Source organism: Vicia villosa, linkage group LG2 (assembly GCF_029867415.1).
Source record: "Vicia villosa cultivar HV-30 ecotype Madison, WI linkage group LG2, Vvil1.0, whole genome shotgun sequence".
Classification (NCBI taxonomy): Eukaryota; Viridiplantae; Streptophyta; class Magnoliopsida; order Fabales; family Fabaceae; genus Vicia; species Vicia villosa.
The window spans coordinates 214,004,207-214,028,247 of record NC_081181.1 but is presented as its reverse complement, the minus strand read 5'-3'; the positions used below and the strand labels follow the sequence as shown (position 1 = coordinate 214,028,247).

Here is a 24,041-nt window from a genome sequence, read left to right as displayed (position 1 = left end):
AAGATGTTAACTATTGGTCTTTCTTTGAAGCATGTGATTTAGTGAAAAGTATTGACCCTGAGTTTGATTTTAAGATGGTTAAGATGTGGTGGAAACATGAAGAAGGATCATTTGAAGCTGATTTAAAACTATTCAAAGACGATGGAGATTCTGCTGAGTTGGTTGCTTATGGTGTTGCAAATAAAAGTGAAACTGAGATATATTGTGAGCCAAAACCAGATGAAGGAGACCTCACTTTTATGGACATTGTTAGGTAAACAGGGAAGGGTGGGTCTTATGCATTAGAGAAAGAACCATTAGGTGAATGCAATGGAGATTCAAGTGATGAGTCTATCAAGGATGTACACTTTGATGACAGTGAGGAAGAGAGGATGAATGGGTTTGAAGATGACTTTGAGGAAGTAGTTGGTGTAGGTGTTACTAGTGAAATTAAGAGTCCACCTGTTACAAACAATAATGTCCCTAATGAACCAGACAATAACATGTTTATTACAGAAGAGATGGGCAAGGCACATGTAATCGAGGAGGAAAACATGACAGATGAATTGGATAGTGGAGCTGATGATGAAAGTGGTGATGATAGACCATGTGTTATAAGGTTCAATGCAGAGGATGCTATCAGTAAAGATTTTGTTTTTAAAGTTTGAATGGAGTTTTGTTCACTTAGGAAGTTTAAATATGCTATACTAGAGCACAATGTTCTTAATGGGAGGGATGTAAAGTTTGAGAAGAATGATGCCAATAGATTTAGGGTTGTATGTAAGGACAGGGAGAAGTGTGACTACACTGCTATGTAGTAGAGTCCTAACATCCACTACTTTTAGGATTAAAACCTTGCATTCTAAGCACAAGTGTGGAAGACCCAATTAAGTATGTACACAAATCTTATCTTAGGACCACTTATGAACATTGTTACAGTGAGATCATAACACCTCTGAATGGGCAAAACAAGTAGCCTAAGACAACACATCCTATTATCATGCCACCATTGTTCAAACATGGCCCAGGGAGGCCTAAAAAACTACGCAGGAGAGAACTTGATGAGGCAAGCCAAACAAAGTGGCAAAGAACAAATACAAACCACAGATGCAAGATTTGTTTTGTACTAGGTCACAATAAAAGGACCTGTAAGAAAAACAAGCAGCTAGTTGTTGTAGCTTCTGCAACAACATCACAACAAACTCCAACACAAGATGCGCCTACAACAGATATTCCTACACAGGCCAATCAATCTAACAAAAAGAGGGTATTGTAACTAACATATTTATTTCCTATTTTTACACTTTTACACATTGAAACTAACCTAATTCTAACATTTGGTAATCACCAGGGGATGCCTACAGGGTCTAACAACAAGAAAAAGAAAGATAAAGTGGAAACCAAGACAAAAAAATCTAGGGCAACTAAAACTGTTGTTCCAAATGCACCCATTCCAACTGAAGATGCTGTTCCTGACACAGATGATCCCATTCCAACTGAAAATGTTGTTCCTGACACAGATGCACCCATTCTTGTTGCTCACAATACTGAAGTTGAAACAAATACTGACATCAATGATTCACAGTTTTCCCTTCAAAAGTATTGTGGTATAGATGCTGACACATTGTCTAAGCTGCTTGATGATGATGAAATTCTAGATGTTCAACCTTTGGGTGTTGACACAACACCTGTGAAAAGAACTGTAAGGACTTTTGTTGGTAAAGCTCCAAAGGTGGGTAAGAAACCTTCCAAAGATAATGGTTCATCTTCATCCAGGCCAACATGTTCAGAACCTGTGAGTTTTAATTTGTCATTACAAAATTTTTTCAAATGTCTTTTTCATCTATCTTAACTGTAATTGTTTTTTTCCCTAGGTAAATATTTCAAAACAGAAGCCTAAGCACAAGAAGAGTGTTGATATGGGTGTTCAAAAACGACAAAGTGACAGACTTAGGACCCTTAAGACAAAGAATATTGGTGGCCCTGGAAAGAAGCCTGGTGACCCTTTGGTCATTAATGAAGATGAAGCCCCCTCAGACCAGACTAATGGTGGAAAGCAGTCATAAAATTGGGAGGCCATTTGCAAAAGGATGACTCAGTGAAAAAAGACATATTTATGCTGTTTAGTTTGAACTATTTTGAAATGTAATGTTTGTAATGTTACTGAGGCTAGTGCTCTAACTATTTTGATGTTATTGCAATCTATTTTGTGTTTTATGAACATATGTAACAAATCTAATGGTATGTCAATGGTATTTTGGAGTCTTATCTTAATGTGTGCAAATTTTGGACCAAATTATAGCTCATTATTAAGTCACTTTTATGACCAATTTATGACCAAATTCTGGAGTCAAATTTATGACCAATTTATAAGTCACTTTTATCCACAAATTATAGCTGATTATTTACAGGTCACTTTCATGATCAAATTATATGTCAATTGAATGACAAATTAGAGACAACTTATAGGTCATTTGAGAGACAAATTATAGGTCAATTGAATGAGACAAATTTTAGTTCAATTATAGACAACTTATCCAACTCAGGTTATATCAACAGTATTAATACATATTGACCATAAAAACATTACAGAACAACACCAGATTATCCAACTGATTCAACAATTATCCAACTCAAATTCCAAACACTGATTCAACAATTATCCAACTCAGATTTCATAACAACAACATTACAGCCATAGTATACATTCCAAACACTGATTCAATAATTACATTTCCATAAAAAATACATATTGACCATTACAGAAACAGCAATACACCAAGACTTCATCTTTCCATACATAGCATCTGACTTTATCTTCATCTTCAATTTCTTGTTCTTCTTATGTGAAATTTCATACAACTCCCTCATAGTTTCAAGAGCTTGGACCTCCCTGACCTTGCGCTCATTTTTTATCCTTTCATCATCTGACCTTTCTTGAACATCGGTTAGTTGTGCAATATCATCATCCCATATAAATAAGTTACAAGTTTCCTCACCTTGCCAAAATGGACATATCCAAAATAGGCGCCCTTTGTTAGGTCCATTCTTACAGTAATATGAAGCCATCGAGCATCACACGCACACCTTCTACCTGGACGGTTACTCACACTTGTGGATTAGATTTTAACTTAGTTCTCCTTGATGAAGATGACATCGTAACTTGGCGGAAGATGACTTCAATGGAAGAGGAACAAGGAAAGGGGAAAAAGGACTTTAATCTGAGAAAATGACGATGGAAGAGGAACAAGGAAAGAGGCAGAAGGAAAAGAGGTGGAATGAAATTAGGTTAAAAAAATTACACGATCCCTTTTAATTCTACACAATAATCCTACGTGTCTCTTCAATTAACACAGCTGTAAAATAAATTAACACAACTAGCATGACACGTCACCCACCGTTAGTGGAATCTAACGGGGGGGACTAACCATGGGGAAAGGAAATATTACAGGGACCAAAATTTGATTTTTTTTTGTAGGGACTAAAAATAAAAGTTGGCATATTTATAGGGACCTCATACATATTTAACCCTAATATAAAAGACACGGTAGCTGCTGCACATGGTTTTCTTCTGTGCGATGCCCATCCTGTGTGGCACGCAGGGCATCAAACGTGTTAGGTCTTCCACAATATTTTAGATCTTAATTTTCTCCAATAAATAATCCATACATCTAGTAAAATAAAATCGATAGTGATATGATCAAAATCAAATTGTTCTAGATTTCTAGTTTAAAAAAAATATTTGAAAGAAAAGTTAAAAAATATCCTAATCCAAATATTTTATTAAAGACACGTCACTGCGTTCTTAACTACTCCCTTCGTCCTAAAATAAGTGTCATACTTGACACTTTCACACAGATTAAGAAAATGTAATAAATGAAAGAGAGAGAATTGTGAATTTACTAAATTGTCCCTTTTGTTTATTGGTGTATTATAATTATCATTAATGCAATGTGAGAGAAATAATAAATTAAGAGTAATAATTAGAGGATATAATTGGAAGATAAAATATAAAAGTGCATTGGAAACTGGATATGACACTTATTTTGGGACAAAATATTTCTTCAAATGTGACATTTATTTTGGGACAGAGGGAGTATATAAATATGTAAATTACTAATTACACAATAAACTAAAATCTCATAATAATATAAAAACATAATTGATGATCCATGTATCTTCGACACTAAAAAAATGCGTATTTGTGCGGATCAGACACCTGCACATAATCATGTTTTTATTTTATTTTGTTTAATAATCAATATTTTACTTTATAAAAAATAAAAAAAATAAAACAGATATTGAAAATTAAATATTTCAGTATATTAATCAAGTATGAACACTCCAAACACGACTACAACTCTGACAAAAATACTCCAGATAATAGAAGTGTGAGTTCTCTCATTTATAAATGTTCAAGTATCCACTTTTCTAATCAATGTAGGACTTTCTCACACTTCCTTTTTTCAACAATCCTGATTCACACTTGTTTGTCTCAATACTCGTTCTTAAGTGTGAGTCTATCCACAATGTTCATTCTCAAGTGAAAGTTCTTTTATCCACGTACATTGCTGTCATTGTTGAGACTCTTTTAAACTGGACATGCCTCCTACCCACCACTAAGCGGGATATGTCTCTTAACCACTGTCATGTGGGGAAGACTTTTCGATACAGGTGAGTTTGTCCTTCACTCGAACTAACGATCCATGATACCACTTTTAGGTCATCAATTTGGAGGTCAACGAGAGGGAACATTTTTCATTTGGGTCTTTCTTTATGAAGAACACAATTTGTGAGACACATACCACATATTAAAAAAAAATGTAAAATAATAAGAATGTGAGTTCTTTCAATTATAAATACTCAAGTCTGCACTTTTCTAATCAATATGAAACTTTTCTAATTTTTTTTCTTAATACTTTTAACTCACTTATTATTCTATTAAGTAGATTCAAATTGGTTTTACCTTATATCTATAATTTTAAGTTGGAACAAAATATATACAGAGAAAAAATTCAATTAAAAGATATAAGTTCTCAATAGAGTTTATAAATAGATACATTGATTATCTTATAAATCAATTTTATAATAATAAATTAAACTTAATATAAATTTATTAAAAGTCTAATAAAAAATAAAACAAAAAAAATCGTGATAAAAGAGTACATATATATGTATATCAATTAATTATTTTTGTCCGAATCAAAATAATCAATAAAAATCCCAACTTGATAATCATCATCTCATAAGTCATTCTTCTAATTGATTTATCGCCATTTTCGAAAATGAAAACTCATCACTATGTTGAACATCAATCACAAACTGAGGCCGGCCCAGGCCCACAGAAACACAGTTGGGCTCAATGATCTCTTGTTCTTTATCACGGGCCAAATGACGCATTTCCATTTCATGAAGAATAATTGAGCTAGAAGAAGCAACATTAGCCTCAACCTTATGGTGCTGAGAGTTGGAAGGTGATGGTGAATAAGACTCATATGGAGGATACGTCTCAAAGTCAAGTCTTGTAGGAGATAAGTCAATTTCGCTGCGGCAATGACGAAGAATGTGGGCCGGAGACATCGAACGGGCTCCAGTTATGGGCCTGCTTGTCATTGGGCTTTGAAAGCCTGACCCACGGTTCTGCTTTATGTGCTTCTTTGCATTGTGGTGCCAATGCTTTAGTGCTGTGGCTACTCTTTCATTGAATATAGTTGGCTTCATAGTTGAACCCATCTAATTTAAATAAAAATAAAGAAATTAATTTTTTAATTGTTGAAAATGAAAAGGAATTAGTATATACTATAACTTGTTAAAGAAGTTATTATCTTATCACATGAAATTAATTACCTGTGTGACAAGAGCATAGAGAGGAAGAGTCACATAGCTACAAAGAATTTGAACGATGATCCTGTCAAAATATTAACTCAGTTAATAGTTATGCAGAGACATTAAATTGCATAGGCGAGAGTTTAAATCCGAGACAATTAAAATGAGTATGAGACTTACCCCATGGAGATTCTAATCACCACATCCTCTGAACGAGAATTGTAACATGATTTTAATCCAAATTGAAACTGGAACAATAATACAAAACAAATTCAAAATTTAGGTTTTATTTCATCATTGTTATAGCTTATAAATGTATCATACAATCAAATACTATAATGTTATGTGAATTTTCATTATGGATCATCACTTACAGCAGTCCATGAAAAGAAAGCAAGTTGAAAGGCATTCTGTTTCAATAAATATGAAACAAAAAAATACATAAGATACTTGGATTAGTCACTAATTTGTTTTAATTAAATTGATGTTATTAGTATAAAGACAATTATAATATGAGGAATGTTATTCTTACATAAAAGGTGACACTTACACCGTATTCTCATACGGTTTGATTTTTTTTTTTTTTTTATAATTATTTTTTAACCTATTTCAATACAAATGATGACATGACTATGTTGTATTTAAATTGGTGTAAACATTGGGTGTAGAATTTCAGTGTATGAATAGCAATCCTCTTATAATATACCTGAAAGAGTACAAAATTTATAAGGTAAAGAATAAGTCTAGGTTTGTTAAACCAAAAGAGATCATCCCCAGGCTGCACCACTGGCTCACCCTTTACCACCATTCCTTGTTTTGAGATTCTTAGACCCATTTGAGTTATGATCACTTGCAACTTTGTTCCAACCAAAAGAACAATCTGCAATTTAATTAGGACATAATTTAATTGATGTCATAATTATATTATTGTTTAATTATATAAGTTATTGTATTGCATGTACTTACAATTAAAGGAACAAATGGTAGCCATAGATAAGAGTTCCATCCTGTTCACATACATAAAATGAGGCATGAAATTGTAAGAATATAAACATGATAATAATTAGTGAAATAAATATGATCTTAATTATGAGTTATTATAAGATGGAGTACTATTTGTTTACCATGAGTATGGAATAGGAGGAAGAACACTGCAATGAACCATAGTGGAGGACTGAAAAATTAAAAGAGATCAGTAATTTATTATACTTCATATAATAATTTATCAAACTTCTAAATGAAAATTCATACAAGAAAAAAAAAGGCTAAAAGAAAATTAACCTGATTTCTACTACAACTTTAAAATCTTCTTCCAAACACCTTTTGATGTATTGTCTAAAGTCAAATGTCTGGTGACTTGAAGGTGCCAAATGTGCCTAAAATTATCATAAAAGAAATTTCATAACAAATTATTACTATTAAGTAAATAAATTGGCAGGAGAGCAATATATTACCATCATAAATCCATGTCTTAAGGTTAAGTAATCCACTTCAGGAACAGACCTTACAAATTGCCTGAAGAAACATACCTGAAAAATGCAATTATGTTAAGCAAAATTCTTGACATATATAAGCTGAAAGAGCTAAAAAATGAGTTTGAACTTGACTTACAATCCAAATGAGTATAGGATTTTTAGTCCAAAAACTCAAGTGTCTTCTTCCAAATGAAGTCTCATTAGCAAATCTGAACCTCTCAGGATCTGTCATTCACAAAAAATGCACCAATTAACATATGCTATTAATTAATTAGTACTATATGCTATAGTTTTAAAGACTAACTAACCATGTGTAAATTGGTACTCAAGAGTCTTGGTTTCCTCTTCCCATCTTTTCCATCTTCTCATCTATTGAATTATAATTAATCAAATTATGTAACCAAAGAGATTAAAAAAAAAAACTATAGTATAATTAATGTGTGCTTAATCTTTACCTTTGCTCTGCCTAGAGCCAGAGTAAGTATGCAATAAAGAACATGAAAAACCGCCAAAACAAAGATAAATATATGAAGCTGATGAATTCCGCCTGCAGACACAAATGCTACTTTTCCATTTTCCGCACATTTATCAAATCCTCCACCGGCCAATATACGTCGCGAATCCGCTAGTAATCTCCGGTGGTGGCCATCGGATTCATCTTCGAAATCTTCCCCTTTAGCTGCATTGTTGCTACAAGGATGCCACGTGGCTGCAACCTTTTCGGATATACATATCTTCGATATTAAACCCTCTCCTACCGTTAGTAACAATGATATGAATCCCAATAACATTAACTCTGCAATTAACACACAAAAAATGTTCAATACTATAAAGTATCAAAATTAACTCAAAATTTTTAAAAAAATGTATAGAATTTTTATATTTCCACCTGATTTGATTTTTTCTAATGACTCGTGTAGAGCGCTTTTGTGTTTCTTCTTCAACCACTGCATAAGTAAAAATTAGCGTTAATACACTGATTGTATATATAAATTAAATTATATTCAAACGAAGATTTTGAATGTGTAGATATATGCATGGATATGTATGTGTACATTTCCGATGAAGTGGAAGGTGTGTTCAATGGCGATAGATATTAAAAGTATAACAAAACAAACAACTGCAACAGCCCAAGTAGGTGTTTCAGTTAAGCTTCTTCCTCCTCCTCCTGCCATGCTTAATTAATCTGCTTCCTAATTATTTGATGAGTTGCAAGCAATATATATTGAGATTATATGTATATTTTTTTTCTTGAAGGTATAGTGTAAATGAAAAATGAATGATGAGTTGAGGTTATGGAGATGAATCTATGTATTAATATAATAGTAGTAGTGAATGTGAATTTGAGATTAAGACAAAAAAGTGGATTATAGTCGCTGTTGTTAATGTTGGTAAAAAAAGAGAATCAAATTATCCTAGGATGTGTTTTGTTCTCTTTAAAAAAAGTAATATACAAATTAGACCTATGACGACTAAATGAACTTATGTCAAGCTTAATTAAGGAAAATGAACTTATTATTTTATCATATAGTTTATCTATTATCCAAGGATGTGTATTGTCCATATTTATGGGTAATTTAATTTGTCTATCTTAACTTGGTACTGTAATTTGTCTTTTCCTTTTGGTATTTTGTTGGAATTGGGATGATGAAGGTCTATTTAAGAATTAAAAATTATCATATAGTTTTGTTGGGATTATAAAAATGAGGATAATTTGAGATTTGATGCAAAATAATGTGAAGAAGGGGCATTCCGAGAATTGAACTCCGGACCTCTCGCACCCTAAGCGAGAATCATACCACTAGACCAAATGCCCTTTTTGATATTGGGTTCGATTTACTTTTATTTATTTTAAAAATATATTATGCTATAAACTATTAAATTATGAAGATTAATAAATAAAATCGTTAACCAACTTTAAATTTTCAATACAATGCGCGCGTAGAAACCTCTCTTTCTTGGTTTCAGAACATAACTAACGATTTTAATGGTAATGAAATTAATTCAAGTTTTCTATGTCCCTAAACCCTAAATATAAGTGTGTGGTGCATAGAGCTTCTTCCATTCCGAAATCAATCCTCCATTCCCTTGTTACAAACTTCTTCCATTATTTGCAACTCAAAAGTCATATAATTTCCAAAATCAATCATCCATTCCTTTGACCAAAACTTCTTCCATTGTTTGTAACTCAAAAGATATATGCATTTTTTATCTATATGCTTTTTTATCTAGTTTTAGCGAGAAACACAAAATTTGTCATATGATTTTATTATTTTTTTCTCATTCGATTCAAAATAAAATTCTTCTTTCTCAAATTTGTATATGTTCAACTTCTTAAGTTTTTCTTTTTTTGCTGCAAGAATATAATTTCGATATTTTTTTGGGTTTGTCAGGAAAATATATAAGGATTTGTTTACGTGAAAGATATCAATGATTCAAAGGAAACATGGAAGCTTGTTGTCTGCGTTCTTGATGTATGAAGTGTCGTGAACAATAAGAGTGTTGAGCACTTTGAGATGTGTACTTGTTAAAAGTACAAATGCGTATCAATCCCTAGTGATTAAGGACTGTCGGAGATTTTAAGGTTGTTGAGAGCTAGTTCGCGTGAGGTGAGAAGCTTTGTATGTGTGTTGTAGTTAGGTTATTTCTCAATTCTAAAGATGAGGTATTTATAGTGGCTCTTTGAGCCTGGGCCAGAGAGAAGTTATCTCAACCCTCTTACTAGAAATGTGGGGTGGAAAGGATTTGTTACTCCTCAAATCATGGAGAAGATGTTTATTTCTCTTGACTCCCTCTTCTAGTTCGTTATTATGTGGACACACCATTGCGAATTGGTGTGAACCGTGAATATGGGTTTAGAAATTGATAATGCGCGTTATTTGCGCTGCCATTTGTTGGTTTGCTTGAGTAGTGTTTTGGATAAAAAGGTTAAATATCGTACCCATTGTTTGGCCAAGCATCTGGGCTATTTCGTGGTTACTTTCGTCCATTTGCTGTCTTATTACTGTTGCAGAATTATTGGTCAAATTGGACATTTAAAACAAATAAACCAACTATAGTCTGAAGTCATGCCTTAATAGGAACATTCACCAAAATAACATTATTATGTTTATCACAGCAGAATAATAAAACATCTTTCAAAACGGTTCCAACGGAACATAATCCAAACAACCAAATAGAGTATAACAAAATTAAACTCTAAGTCTAGCGTTCCCAGTGTTACAAGATCAGAGCATGACCGACACGGCCCAAAATAACGGATAAACTCTACGAGTCATCCTCACCGAGCACTAATGTCGCTACTCCTCAATCTGAAAAATGTCAACAAGTAAGGGTGAGTCTCATTCACAATTAATCAATGTTATGCATTCATAAGCAACAAAACATCATAATATATCATTCACACAATTCGTCATATATTCAGATTCTTAATTATCAATCATAACAATTTCAACACCAAACATAATACTGAAACCAATTCAATCATGTTATGAAAAGGATGCATATGACCAACTGACACTATGCATGTGGTACCAATAAACCGTGGAATTAATCCACCTGACCGATCTAAATCTCATCGAGCTATGGCCCTACCGACACAAATTCCACACAATGGGAATTATGTCCACCATTGATCCAAACATCATCGGGATCCATCACCAAATGCATATGAATGAATGCACACATATAACATACTTAAAAACATCATTGATCCAATGCACCGCATCGTCTCACCATAACTCACCATTTTCATCACCGACAAAGTATGTACATGTTTACACAATTATTCAATTATTTACACATTCATCATGATAACCATAACAATAACCACAATTCATCTATCATCGCACCGAAACATTGCCATATTCACACAATCACACATATGCACAATATTTCATTTCACAAAGCAATTAAATCAATTTTTATAATTAATTCGGGCCACTGCCCATCCCCCCAATCCATCATATAAAATATTTAATTTGCTTTACAATGCCCAAAATGGCACTAAGAACGGATATACGGATCAAAAGTTATGATTTTTCAAAGTTCAGGAAATTTCTACACAGCAAGGTCCGCTCAGCGACCCACCAGCGGCCTATGGCAGAAGCGAACTACTTTGGGACCTCCGATTAGCAGACTAGCTCCGCTTAGCGAGCCCTTTTATTTTTTTTGAAAAACGAACAGCATCCTCTTAGCGAGCCTAGCTCCACTTAGCGGACGTGCGATTTTGCAGATTTTCTGCTCTGTGACAGACCTGCGATTTCACACTCCTTTCACCCAAAATCAATTCCAAACACCATTTACAGACATACGATCATCAATTACATCATCATACATCAATAAAACTCATTATCAATCAACAATTCATACAGTTTCATAATTAATCTAAATTATAACATTCCTAAACCTAACAATCCCAGTTCCAATATACTCAATCGAACCGAATCATATCTTAATCTATTCTATTACCTATAATCGCATAATAGAAATTAACCAGAAGAGTCTTCCCTTACCTTAGCCAAGAATCTGGACTTTTCTCCTTCTTCTCCATCAAACCCGTAAGCCATCTTTCTTTAAATTCAGCAAGAATCTCCAATATTCAAACTCGCTTATCTCCCTCATCAAGAACTTCCCTGACACGAATTAATATATCAAATCGAAGGAAATTTTGAGTAGAATCCAAATCTTCAAGAATTACCTGATTTGGAGCTACGAGCATAAAGTTATGACTCATTTTGTGAGGGCTGCACCATAAATACGAAAATGGGTTTTGTCCATGAGTTCTTCTTCTCTCCCTCTTAGGTTTTCCTCCTGTATTTCTCAATTTCCTCTTATTTCCTTGTTTTATGAAAACATAATATAATTTAGTAATTGGCTCAACAACTTAACACCCCCTCATTACTAAATACCACACTTGGCCCAAAGACCAATATTCCATAATTCCTCCAATTAATTCAACGAAAATACCAAATAATTCTAAATAATAATTTAATTTCCGATTAAATTAAAAGTAGAAAATATGGGGCGTTACAATAAGCCCCTCGCAAAATGATTTACCTTTTTTTTTTAAAATTCATATTAAAAAATAATACAATTTTATAAAATATTCTTATATACTACTACTTTTAAATTGTTTCAATAATAATATTTTTGAAAAAATAATATCGTTTTCATAATATATCATATAACATATTAGTAAATACATAACATACTAATCATTATAAATTCATAACATATCCGTAAAAATTTAAACAAAAATTATTTATGCAAATACAACTTTAGTATTAAACAACACCCAGTAAAAAAAAATAAGTAAAATTAAAAAAAAAATAGAGAAAAAAATGTACCATGGATGAACACTTGAACTCCTTAGTTACTTTAGATGATAAAAATTTACCTAAATTCAAAAAATGAAAATGAAATATTATTAATAAATATCTTATATAAACTAAAATATATAAATTTGACAAAGACAAAAAAAAATTGCCTTCAAGAGATGATATCTTGAACGGTATAAAACATGAAGGTTGGAATTTTTAGAGAAAAGTTTTGAAAACTTAAAGAGATAAATGAGAAAGAAATGTTGAAGAATTTTGAAGATAAATGAATAGATTTGTGAAAAATGAAAGGATGCTTTAAATATTACAATCGGATAGGGGCTCCCTCACGCTGTAATTAACTTTTCAAAGGCAGATGGCGCACTGCAGACGAAACGGTTAGATGAGACAAATTTTGCTTTGGGCAGCCCATCACAACATGCTTTTCACTTTTCATAAAATCTTTAAAGTCTGCCATTAGGACTTATATTGTGAAGGGTTACCCCACGTGTATGCTACAATCACATTTTGTGACATTAAGCCCCTCGCAAATTGCAGAGCGATAAACATTTCAAAATTTAAAAATCTCTCCTATTTCATTTGCGAGGGGCATCCTTACACGAATTGTTTTATAGTTTTGTTTTGTTTTGTGATTTGCAAGGGGTTTAACCTTAAGTAACGTCAAAATTTAATGAGAGATGATTCACCTCGCTAATATCCCTAGATAATCAAGCTTTTTCTTGTAGTGTATATAACATTATATAGGGTTAAATATGTCAGTATTCCTTATAGATATTTCAACATTTAATTTTAGTTCTTAAAAGAAAATTCTTTAAAGAATGATCCACTTTTGGTCCTTGACGTCTATTTCCTCTAACAGAAACTGGCGCAGCACGCCACTTCATTAAAACTCAACACTGCAAAAAAAAAGTTTAGATTGTGGGGTTTAAAAACCTCTTTTAAGTAAAATTAATTTTAAAATTTTTTAATCACATTACTATATTTTATATAATAAATGGTTTGATTTATATCTTCTTAACACTTTCATCCTTTATATGATAAATAAAATGCATCTGAGTAGAGAACATAGAAACATAGTAGATATGAGAAATTTAAATGAATCAATAATATATTACTAACTTATGCCCACTAGCTATTTGTTAAAATTTCTCTATCATGTGCATGTTTATATCTTCAAATGGCTAGGTGGAGTAGAAAATACATATCAATTCTTGAATTATCCTATAATTTTGATATTGAAATAAGGAATATATATATATATATATATATATATATATATATATATATATATATATATATATATATATATATATATATATATATATATATATATATATATATATATATATATATATATATATATATATATATATATATATATATATGACACTGTTGGGGAATTATTAGGAAATGATAATGAATATCATCATGGACTATTGTTATTGCATACAACGTGCAAAAAGCTTTGCGCTAAAATACACTCATATATGTGTACAAATTGCAAAACACAACCTAAAAAACTAAAAAACACTAGTGTTTTGATGCACTATGATTGGGATATTCTTAACTAGCCAACATAAGATATGTGTTGTAATGTAACATAACCTAAATTTAATAAGTTGATATAAAGTCTTAGCAATTGATAGCTTGTGATTGAAACTTTAAATATCACAAACTTTTGGTTAATGGTGTTTTGTAACTGTCATCAATAAGAATGGACCATACATTGGTACAATATATTAGTCAGACATATTTTAATTCATATAATTCTAGTTAGTGTATTGTATGCATATGACATTAAAGCTTACTAATGTCAAATGATTTTTCACTTTTGAGAAATGTAGTATAATGTGTCTCCAAGTTCCAAGTACTCCTGGATTCAACCAACATGACATTAAGTTATTATGTCAATCAATACTAAAATATCATAAAATTCATCAAGTTGGTTGTTGTTTTGTTAAACTTTGTGCATGCATCACATTCATTCAACTTTCACTATAAATGATACATTGTATATGTTGTGATTGTGTATTGGTTTTTAGAACTTTTACATGCTTGAGTTAATTATGTTAAATGAATCTTGCAGGGGTGCATGTGACTTTCAAAATTCTATTGGATTATTAGTAGCACAGAATCAACAATAACAATTCATTGTAGCAATTTTTTCAAACACGTGGTGGCTGAAATGCAAATACATAACTTAACAACCTAAAAATGAAATTTCAGCATAAGGTAGAGTTAGCTAATGCATATATCAGTGAGAAAAACTTTCAAAGTTTAATTGAACTTTTATTCATCGGCGTCACAGAAAAGAATGCCCTGTAAAAAAACAAAACAATAGTTCAAGTTTAATGTTCAGAGAGATATAAAAAATTTAAAACAATTAGTTTCATGCTTTTGCTCTGGTGATTTCCGGCGAACGTGTAACAACTTCTGACGAGAATCTCCTTGATACTTCTACGGGGATTTTCTCACTTCTGTTGGTTTAAAATCCTAACCTTAGGGTTAGGGACCACGATGGTGGGGGGAGATTTGTGCGTGAACTGTCTTTACCTGATTGAATAGGATGGGACAAGGGCGAGGACGTCTGAAGGCAAAGGTCTCAACGCCGTTGGTTCAACCACAGGGTCAAAAGGATACAACGAGTGTGCTAGAGGGTCAATTGGGAAGTAACATTGATGATAGGGAGGAGGAGGGAGACACAGAGATTCATGTAACCCTACCGGTAGAAAAGGAAAGTCCGAAAGAGGTTGAGAAAGAGGAAAAGAAACTCTGGGTGGATGTCATTAGCGGAAATAGACTACCGGCAAATGGATTGCAAATCGAGTACCAGGCTCCGAAATATGTTGATGGTGAATTGGAAGTGGATATTGTACAGGAGGATCATATCAGAATTACAGTTCTGGGATAACACGATTATCATGTATGTACTGGGAAGAGATCTAAGTATGAATGCAGTGAAGCAATTCATGACGCGGTGTAGCAACCTGCCCTAAAAATTTAAATGTTTTAGAGTCGCCACCTATTCTACCAGGGCGAATAGGAAACCCTACGCAGTTAAGAGATCGGGGTAAGATATTATATTCAGGTCAAGGGAAGGTGTTAGGCACCCTTAACCCTTTCCTAAGGTTTTGTGTTTAAAGCAAAGGTTTATGGCTAAAATAGTTAGGTTTAATAGCTAAGGAAATGAAGAGGGTGAAAAGTGAGATTTGAATGAAGTGAGGTTTTAGGGAAGGGGACTCGCCTTGTTGCCAAGTGCCTACGTATCTCCTTAGGGAGAATCAGAGTCAACGTAGTTCGGGGCAGGGTTGTACGCCTTATATTTGATATGGATGTTTGAAGGTATTTTGATTTACCTTATCATAGTTTTGAAATGCGAAGTTCGCGAGGTATTTTGAATGACCTTATCGTAGTTTTGAAAATCGCATTATTGAAGAGATGAGTTTTGAGTGTTTTAAATGGCGTACAACCCTGGTTTAATATGTTACCGTTAGTTGCGATGATCAATAGGTTTGATCACCATAGTTAACGGATTGAATGAAGGATTGCTAACCATTCTGATCGATAGATTCAATTATCACGAATAGCGAATGAATATATTTTAAATAATTTTAATTTATCGTTATCCCTCATAATCAATAGGTTTGATTACAAATAATAACGAATTGATAAGGAGAAATGCTAATCATCGTAACCAATAACATGGTTAAAACCTTTTAGCAAGATAAATGTTATTTTTATTTCAATTGATTAAATAATTAGATAATTGATTATTACCCATCGCGACCAATAGATTTATTCGAAACGAATAATAAATTAAATCCTAATACTTTGGCCAAATGGCCAGTAGGATTGGGCAAACCCTAATACCTTGATTGATTCTCTAAGGTTTTTATGATTTTTAATAATTAAAACTAATTAAGTAAATTAATCGAAATAATCGATTAATCAGGAAATAATCTTAAACCTTAGTCATTAGTCTAATCCTAATTTATATTTTAATCCTAATTAAACAAATCAATTAAATTAAACAACATTATTTAATATTTAATCTAAATAATTAAACAAAATAAAAAATATAAAGAAAACCTGGTTTTGATTCTGTGTGGTGAGCCTTTGAATACCCATGGTATGCATGCATCTTCCTGGGCGTTAGATTTGAATTGTAGGAGATCTTGTGGCTGATAACGAGGGTGTATGGTATGCGTTCAGCGCTTGGCTACATGGGATCCGCGAATAAGAAAATGCATGAAAAATACTTGTGTACTACCAGGGATCGAACCCTGGTTTTCAAGGATGGAAAACACTTCACTTGGCCAAGTGAGCTGCACATGTCATTTGTCAAATATGTACCTAATAAGACTCATATAAAAAAACAAAAAAATAAACGAAAGGGTCAAAGGTAAATGGCGCGTGGGGCCCGCTGCTGGAACATTGAGCCAATCTAATGAAGAGAGAGGGACAACCTCGTTGACTGGCCAACACGATACTGCCACGTAACGGTCACAAAGTCCCAGGGACTATTCATCATCTTCTCCACATTTCCTACGGAAATGCCTGCGATTTTTCTTGCGCCTTTACCTGCGATTTATCCTTCGAATTATTCTGCACTCATGAAACCTGCAAAACAGACGTTAATAAGGACGAAGACGAACCCAGGCCCATGTAAAATTGCCCCCTGAGTTCAATGGTGATGCTCATTTTATCAAAAACCCTCGTAAATAGGAAATCGAACGTCATCCTTCCTCATGCCCTAAGAATGGTGTCTTATGATTTTGGTCCCCAAACTCGCATGTAAAGCATCATAATTATTCTAAATCCATCCAGAAACATGTTAGTATCGTCAAATTTCACTAAAACATGGTGATATATAGTATACGAAATTCAAAGATATGAAAAAAAGTGATACTCATGGCATACGAATTCCACACGTGATTAATTGATATATATTACCTGGACCTATTCTATAGTGTATCAGGAATCGAATAGGATGAGTTTTTGGTCTTGAGATTACTTGGAATCATGGATATGAAAACTCACCTATTCTTGAATATTTGGAACTTGAAACCCTAGTCTTCCTTGGCCAATTTTGCGTCCCCCTATTATGTTGTGTGTCTTGTAATATATATAGAGGAAGTAATTAGGGTTGAAACTTGAAGAATGATCAATCAAATGAGTGACATGGAAATTGAAAACTATTTTGTATAAAATCTTTCTATTTTGGACATTATGTTATTCCATGCATATTTCCTCTTTGATCATGGCCATTGAATTGATTTGATTGGATTAAATATTTGGAGAATTGATTTATAAAATGTTATCTCCATAAAACTTGATTTTACTTGATTTAATTTGGATTTAAATGAATAAAAAATCAAATATAAATGAAATAAAATCATGAAATCAATTTATATGACCAATTGGCCTCCCTCAAGCTTAAAATCATGTGGAAAGTCCAAGCCTTAAGGCCCAATTCTCAAAAATATGAAATATGCAACTTAGGGTTTCCAACCTTTCTCAAAATCGCCCAACTTGTGCAAGCCATAACTCCTTCAATTTTTATTATATGGAGATTATCTAGGACTTTTTGGAAAACTTAAAGAGTCCTCTAAATGACCCTTTTGGTTTCATCTCAGTTGGAGCTTCCATGCTCAAGTTATGAGCTTTGACCCAAAAGGTGTTTTTTGTTGACTTTTTGGAGGACCTATAATCTCTTTGCCCATATCTCTTGAATGAAACATTTCTGACCTTGGCTTGTGAGAGACAAAGTTGTATAGAATCCAATTTCCTTCAGAGTAGGCTTTGGTTGAGAAATATTTGATACTCCATGTGAAAGTTATGACCAGTCAAAGTTGAGTTGACTTTTCCTATAAAAAACCCTAATTTGAACCTTTTGACTTTGTTCATTTCTGAGTTTTTATTAATGGATCATGATCAACCTTTGATCAAATGATGGATATAACCTCCAATACTTGATGTTGACCAAAAGTCTTGAAGTTCGACTGTATTTTGACTATAGTTGACTTTTAGGTCAAACTAGTCGACTGTGGATCATCTGAGCATTTGAATGAGAAATTCTTGGGATTGAAGCTTGATAATTGACATGGAGATACCTTGAGACATATGAGACACCTTGAGATCCATTTAAGGCCTTAGAGATTCAAATTCTATTGATGAAGTGCAAACCCTAATTTAGGAGGCCCTCGATTAGGAGAATGTTGCTTGAATAAACCCTTGAACCTTGAACCCTTGAAGATGAAATGAGATGGGAAAATTTTGGGGTATGACACGCGGTACTAGAACTTTGTGAAGCTGCCAAAACTATTCTACCATGATGATGGTTACTTCCTCATGAAATTTCACTGCAGCAAAGACAAGGAGTTGGTTCTAATGAGAGGCCCTTACTCAATTCACAATATGCCTAGGATGCTGAAGGATTGGTACCCAGGATTTGATTTCAAGCGTGATATGGTTAGGATGATACCAGTCTGGGTAAAGCTGCTGAAACTTCCTCTGTGCTAATGGAGTGCTACTAGTCTGGGCAAGATAGGTTTGGGCAAGCCTTTGTTTACGGATGAGTGCACCGCAAATAAGCTTCAGATATCATTTGCGCGTATTCTTTGTGGAGGTGGATATCACGAAGCCAATGAAGGAGACTATCACAATTAGAGATAATGAAGGGAACAAATTGAATCAATTGGTGGAATATGGTGGAAGCCACTTTTCTGTGAATCTTGTCAGAAGATTGGACACCAATGCAATAGAGAAAAGAAGGTTTCAGTTAAGCAATGGCAGCAGGTTAAGGACAAGGAGAAATCACCATTACCTGAGGTATGTACTCCCAACAATCCTATAGAACAAGCATCATCCTCTTGTACTGAATTGACTAAAAACAAGACAGCTAAAGGAAAGATTGTATTGCCTGACCCTGAGAAGATTGATGAAGTGCCTTGCTAAAATGGATTTGACGCTCTTGATGGTAGAGTGGTAATTGGGGAGGGGGACCAATACCTGTCCCATGATTGTGTCCTGGAATATAAGAGGGTTAAATAATGCATGGAAATATAGGGAGATTGTAACCCGTCTCAAACACCTAAACCCTGTTATTAGTATTTTGCTAGAAACTCGAGTTAAGATGAATAAGGCTTCTCACATTAGCAACCAGATAGGTCAGTAGTGGTCTGTTATTGACAACTATGATAAGCATTATAATGGTAGAGTTTGGTTCATGTGGGATAGTACCAGAGTGAGGGTTGAGAAGGTCTTTAGTACGGATCAGTGTATCCATGTGGGCATTTACAACCTAAATGGTACTCTGCAGCAATGGTGCACTACTGTCTATGCCCAGAATACCTTGAATATGAGAAGAAAGCTGTGGGATGATTTAGAGGATATCCACAAGAGAACTAAAGGCACATGGTTTGTTATTGGTTACTATAACAATGTTCTATCTGTGAATGATAGGCTAGGTGGTAATAATGTTAAGGAAAGTGAATACTCGGATCTTGCTAATATGATGGATAGAGTTGGGTTATTTGAGAAAGAGAGTAAGGGAGACCACTATACTTGGAACAACAAGCATAGCTTAGGCATTATTTACTCTCGAATTGATAAAGTGATTGGCAACTTGGATTGGCATCAAGCTAATATTGAAAATATGTTGGAAATCATGGAACCTAGCATATCTGATCACTGTTTGCTAAAGCTACAGCAAAAGGATCAGGATCATCAGCATAAGCAATACTTTAAATTCCCTAATGTTGTAACTATCATAGAGGGATTTCTGAAAGATGTTGAGAATAACTGGAACCAATATATGAGGGGTAATATCATGTATGTGGTGTGGAGGAAACTGTGTAGACTACAACCAACTATCAAAATCTTGATGAAGCCTATGTATGGGATCAAGAACCAGATTGAAGCTGCTAGGGGAGAATTACTTGTAGCCCAACAACGTCTAATGCAAAACAGAATGGATGTTCACATGATTGATAGGGTCAAAATCTGCTCTGAAAAGGTGATTCATCTGAATAACACAGAGGAGGATATGCTGAGACAAAGAGCTAAGATCAATTGGATTAGACTTGGGGACATCAACAATGCATATTTCTATGCAACTTTGAAGGCAAAGTACAACAGGTCAAATATTTGCTATTCGAAGGACAAATATGGGAATCTTATTCAGGATCAAAAAGGTTTGGAGAAGGAGGTCTTGAATTTTTATAAAGAGTTTTTTGGAACTAAAAGAGATAATTTTAGAGAGATAGACATTGTTGCCATGAGGAAGGGTAAACAACTGACCATGGAGCATTGCAATAACCTGACTGCTAAAGTGACTGAGAAAGAAATATATGATGTTATGAAATCCATTAATGACCTAACTGCTCCAGGCATTGATGGATATTGGGTTTTCTGACTCTACATGTTTATCTGTGAACCCTTCCAAATGCAAAACATATTTGGGCAATGTAGAGGAACATGTTGGGAGAAAAATTATGCAAATTACTTCCTTTGCTGAGGGGATTCTTCCTTTTAGGTATTTAGGGATTTCATTAACTAGTAGAAAACTTTTTGTTCATCATTACTTAGGGCTGGTGGAAAAGATAGTGTGCAGGATAAAGCATTGGAGCTCTAGACTTCTCAGCTTTGCTGGTAGAATCCAGTTGATTAAAAGTGTGATGTTTTCTATAAACAATTTCTGGATGCAGTGTTTGCCGATTCCAAATAGCGTGGTGTATAAAGTGTAACCTTTTTTCCGGTCTTTCTTCTGGTCAGGAACTGATGTCATAACCAGGAAATCCCCAGTGGCGTGGAAGAAAGTTTGCTGCCAGAAAAACAAAGGAGGCCTCAATGTCTTAGCCTTACATAATTGGAACAAGGCCTGTTTGATGAAAAATGATTGGAACTTATCGGGTAAACCGGACAACCTATGTATTCGTTGGGTTCACAGTTACTACATCAAGGATAAGGACATTATGGCTATCTCAAGCAAGCAATCAGATTCTTGGATTATGAAGAGTATTATGAAAGTTCGTGATAGCGTTAGCAGCTTGCGGGTATGGCATAATATGATGCAGCAAACTAAATATACTACTAGGAAGATTTATTATGCCTTGTGTAAACCGGGCCAAGATGTTAGTTGGAGGAAACTCATGTTTAACAACCTTGCCATACCTCGTGCGATTCACACTTTTTGGATGGTGTGTCATAACAGTTTGGCCACTAAAGAGAGACTGTGCCAGTTTGGGATGATTAGCAACAATATTTGTCAATTTTGTCAGGAAATTGAGACGCAGAATTATCTTCGGTTCATGTGCGACGGTTTGAGACCTATTTGGGAGAAAATATTGGCTTGGATGGGAATCATTCATAGTCCGGATGAATGGGACAAGGAAATACATTGGTTAATTAGTGAGTGCAAAAAGAAAGGGAGTAAAGCTCGTGTGCTGCTGTGTGCTTTCACGAAGACGGTCCATGAAAGCTGGCGCCTTAGAAACCAAGTGATCTTTGGCAAAGATAATGCAACTAGTTCCGCGATAGACAGAATTGTAGACGTGGTTGTCTATTGGTGTTGGTCCAAAGAAAAGCTTAGGCGATTTATTAGCAATTTATTGATGTGCTCCACATAAGTTTTGTGTTTATGATAGTTTGTTGTCTAGCCTTAGTTGGATCTAGATGAGATCACTTGTACTTCAATGCTTTTGGAATATAATAAAGTTTATTTCTTCCAAATAAAAAATGTTCAGAGAGATATTTCAGGATGCATAATGATAATGCACGTGCAACTATATTGAAGTTAGAGAGATGTCAGGTTGATCTTACAAGGTTTTTTACCCATGAGTTTAGAATATTTATGGGGAAACCAAAGTTCTGGGAAAATGGAGTACAAATTTAAGGTTGACTGGAAAAACATTAGCAGCTAGAAGAAGAGGAAGGAACGTGGGTTTAAGCTACATGGTGAAGAAGAAAAAGAAGAGTAAGAACAAGAAGAAGATTACTATATTTAGGGAGGTTTAAAACTCCTATAATCTAAAGATTTTTTCATTATGTTGACTTTAAATGACGTGGCGTGCCACGTCAGCTTCTGTTAGAGGAAATAGATGGTAGGAACCAAAAGTGTGGACAGAAAACTTTAGAAAGATCATTTTTTAAAGAAATTTTTTTGAGAGACTTAAATTGAATGTTAGGTTATTTCCATGGCCTAAAAACATATTTAACCCTAATATATATAATGATAGTCTACTTGATTTAGAGAATAAAATATAGTGATTATGCCATACAATTATAAGATGTTTTGGGATATTTCACATGAACTAAGAAATTTATATTTATGATCCAACTATTAATTCATTCTTAAAAATAATAAACTCTTTTGGTTAAGAAATTTTGTCTTTCTTTCCTTTCATTTTATTACATTTTATAAACAAATGCGCACAGCATACTAGTACGCGTGCGTAGGCACAGGTATTTTACTTGTTTTAACTAATTATATATGACTTTTAAGTGACTCTAAGAAAATAATTATTTCAACTAATTCTAAATATATTTTAATCAATTAATTATACTTTTATCATATCATTCTTTTAATTAGCTAATTATAATAATTTTATATTTTCCTAGTTGTTTGTAAAATTAATTGAAAGTATTTTTGTTACTCGACTGCAATTATAGTTTGAGACATATAAATACTACTTGTATGCTTTTGTCACTCTATGTCACAAGTATAAGTTGCTTTCGCTAACCAAAAAACTCTCAATCTCCAACTAAATGTTTTCCTTTTCTACTCCCTCGCATGGGGCCAACTGTCCCCTGGCGGCGGCGGCGTCTTGAAGGTAATTTCAGCATTTTTCACTAGGCCTGAGGAGGAAACTGGACCAATTGATTTTTAGTGTATTGTTGATAACAACAACAACCGCAAAGGGTATTGGTGTCGGCATATTAAAGGTGATTTTTACGTTCATCACTTCCATTTCTCCATTAATCTTAAAGTTGTTCACTAGGCCTTAGGAGGAAACTCAATTGATTGATTCTCAACGTATTGCTGTTAACAACAACAACCGCGGCAGAGTCTTTGGTGTCGGCATATTAAAGACGATCTCTTTTCATCACTTCCGTTTCTTCATAAATCTTAAAGTTGTTCTAGGCCCGAGGAGGAAACTGAACTAATTGATTCTCATGTTGTTAGCAACAAGACCGGCCTAATCAACTCGAAGGTCTGATCTAATTTTAAAAATGGAACTAAATTTTTTATTTAAAAATGCAACTATTATAGTTACAAATGACACATAAAAAATGTAATTATATATTAACTAAAATAATTTAATTATAATTATTTTAACTTTTGATAATCTCATTTTTTATGTATTGAATTTTATCATAGTATTTTTTATTGAGTTTTTACTATAGCGTTTTTTTATATCTA

General features: G+C 33.6%; 1 protein-coding gene and 1 non-coding gene across 2 annotated transcripts; both read right to left on the bottom strand.

The window, feature by feature from the left end:
• Positions 1–5,981: 5,981 nt before the first annotated feature.
• LOC131648201 (MLO-like protein 6) lies at positions 5,982–8,455 on the bottom strand. Its single transcript, XM_058917980.1, has 12 exons — positions 8,336–8,455; positions 8,170–8,227; positions 7,736–8,076; positions 7,589–7,649; positions 7,417–7,505; positions 7,260–7,334; positions 7,087–7,181; positions 6,930–6,979; positions 6,772–6,812; positions 6,512–6,685; positions 6,180–6,215; positions 5,982–6,053 (listed from the first exon to the last, which is right to left on the bottom strand). Exons 1-12 carry the CDS (start codon positions 8,453–8,455, stop codon positions 5,982–5,984), a joined length of 1,212 nt encoding a protein of 403 aa, XP_058773963.1.
• Positions 8,456–9,024: 569 nt separating this feature from the next.
• Positions 9,025–9,096, bottom strand: TRNAP-AGG (transfer RNA proline (anticodon AGG)). The gene has a single exon. It is a non-coding gene; the product is annotated as a tRNA-Pro (tRNA).
• Positions 9,097–24,041: the final 14,945 nt, after the last annotated feature.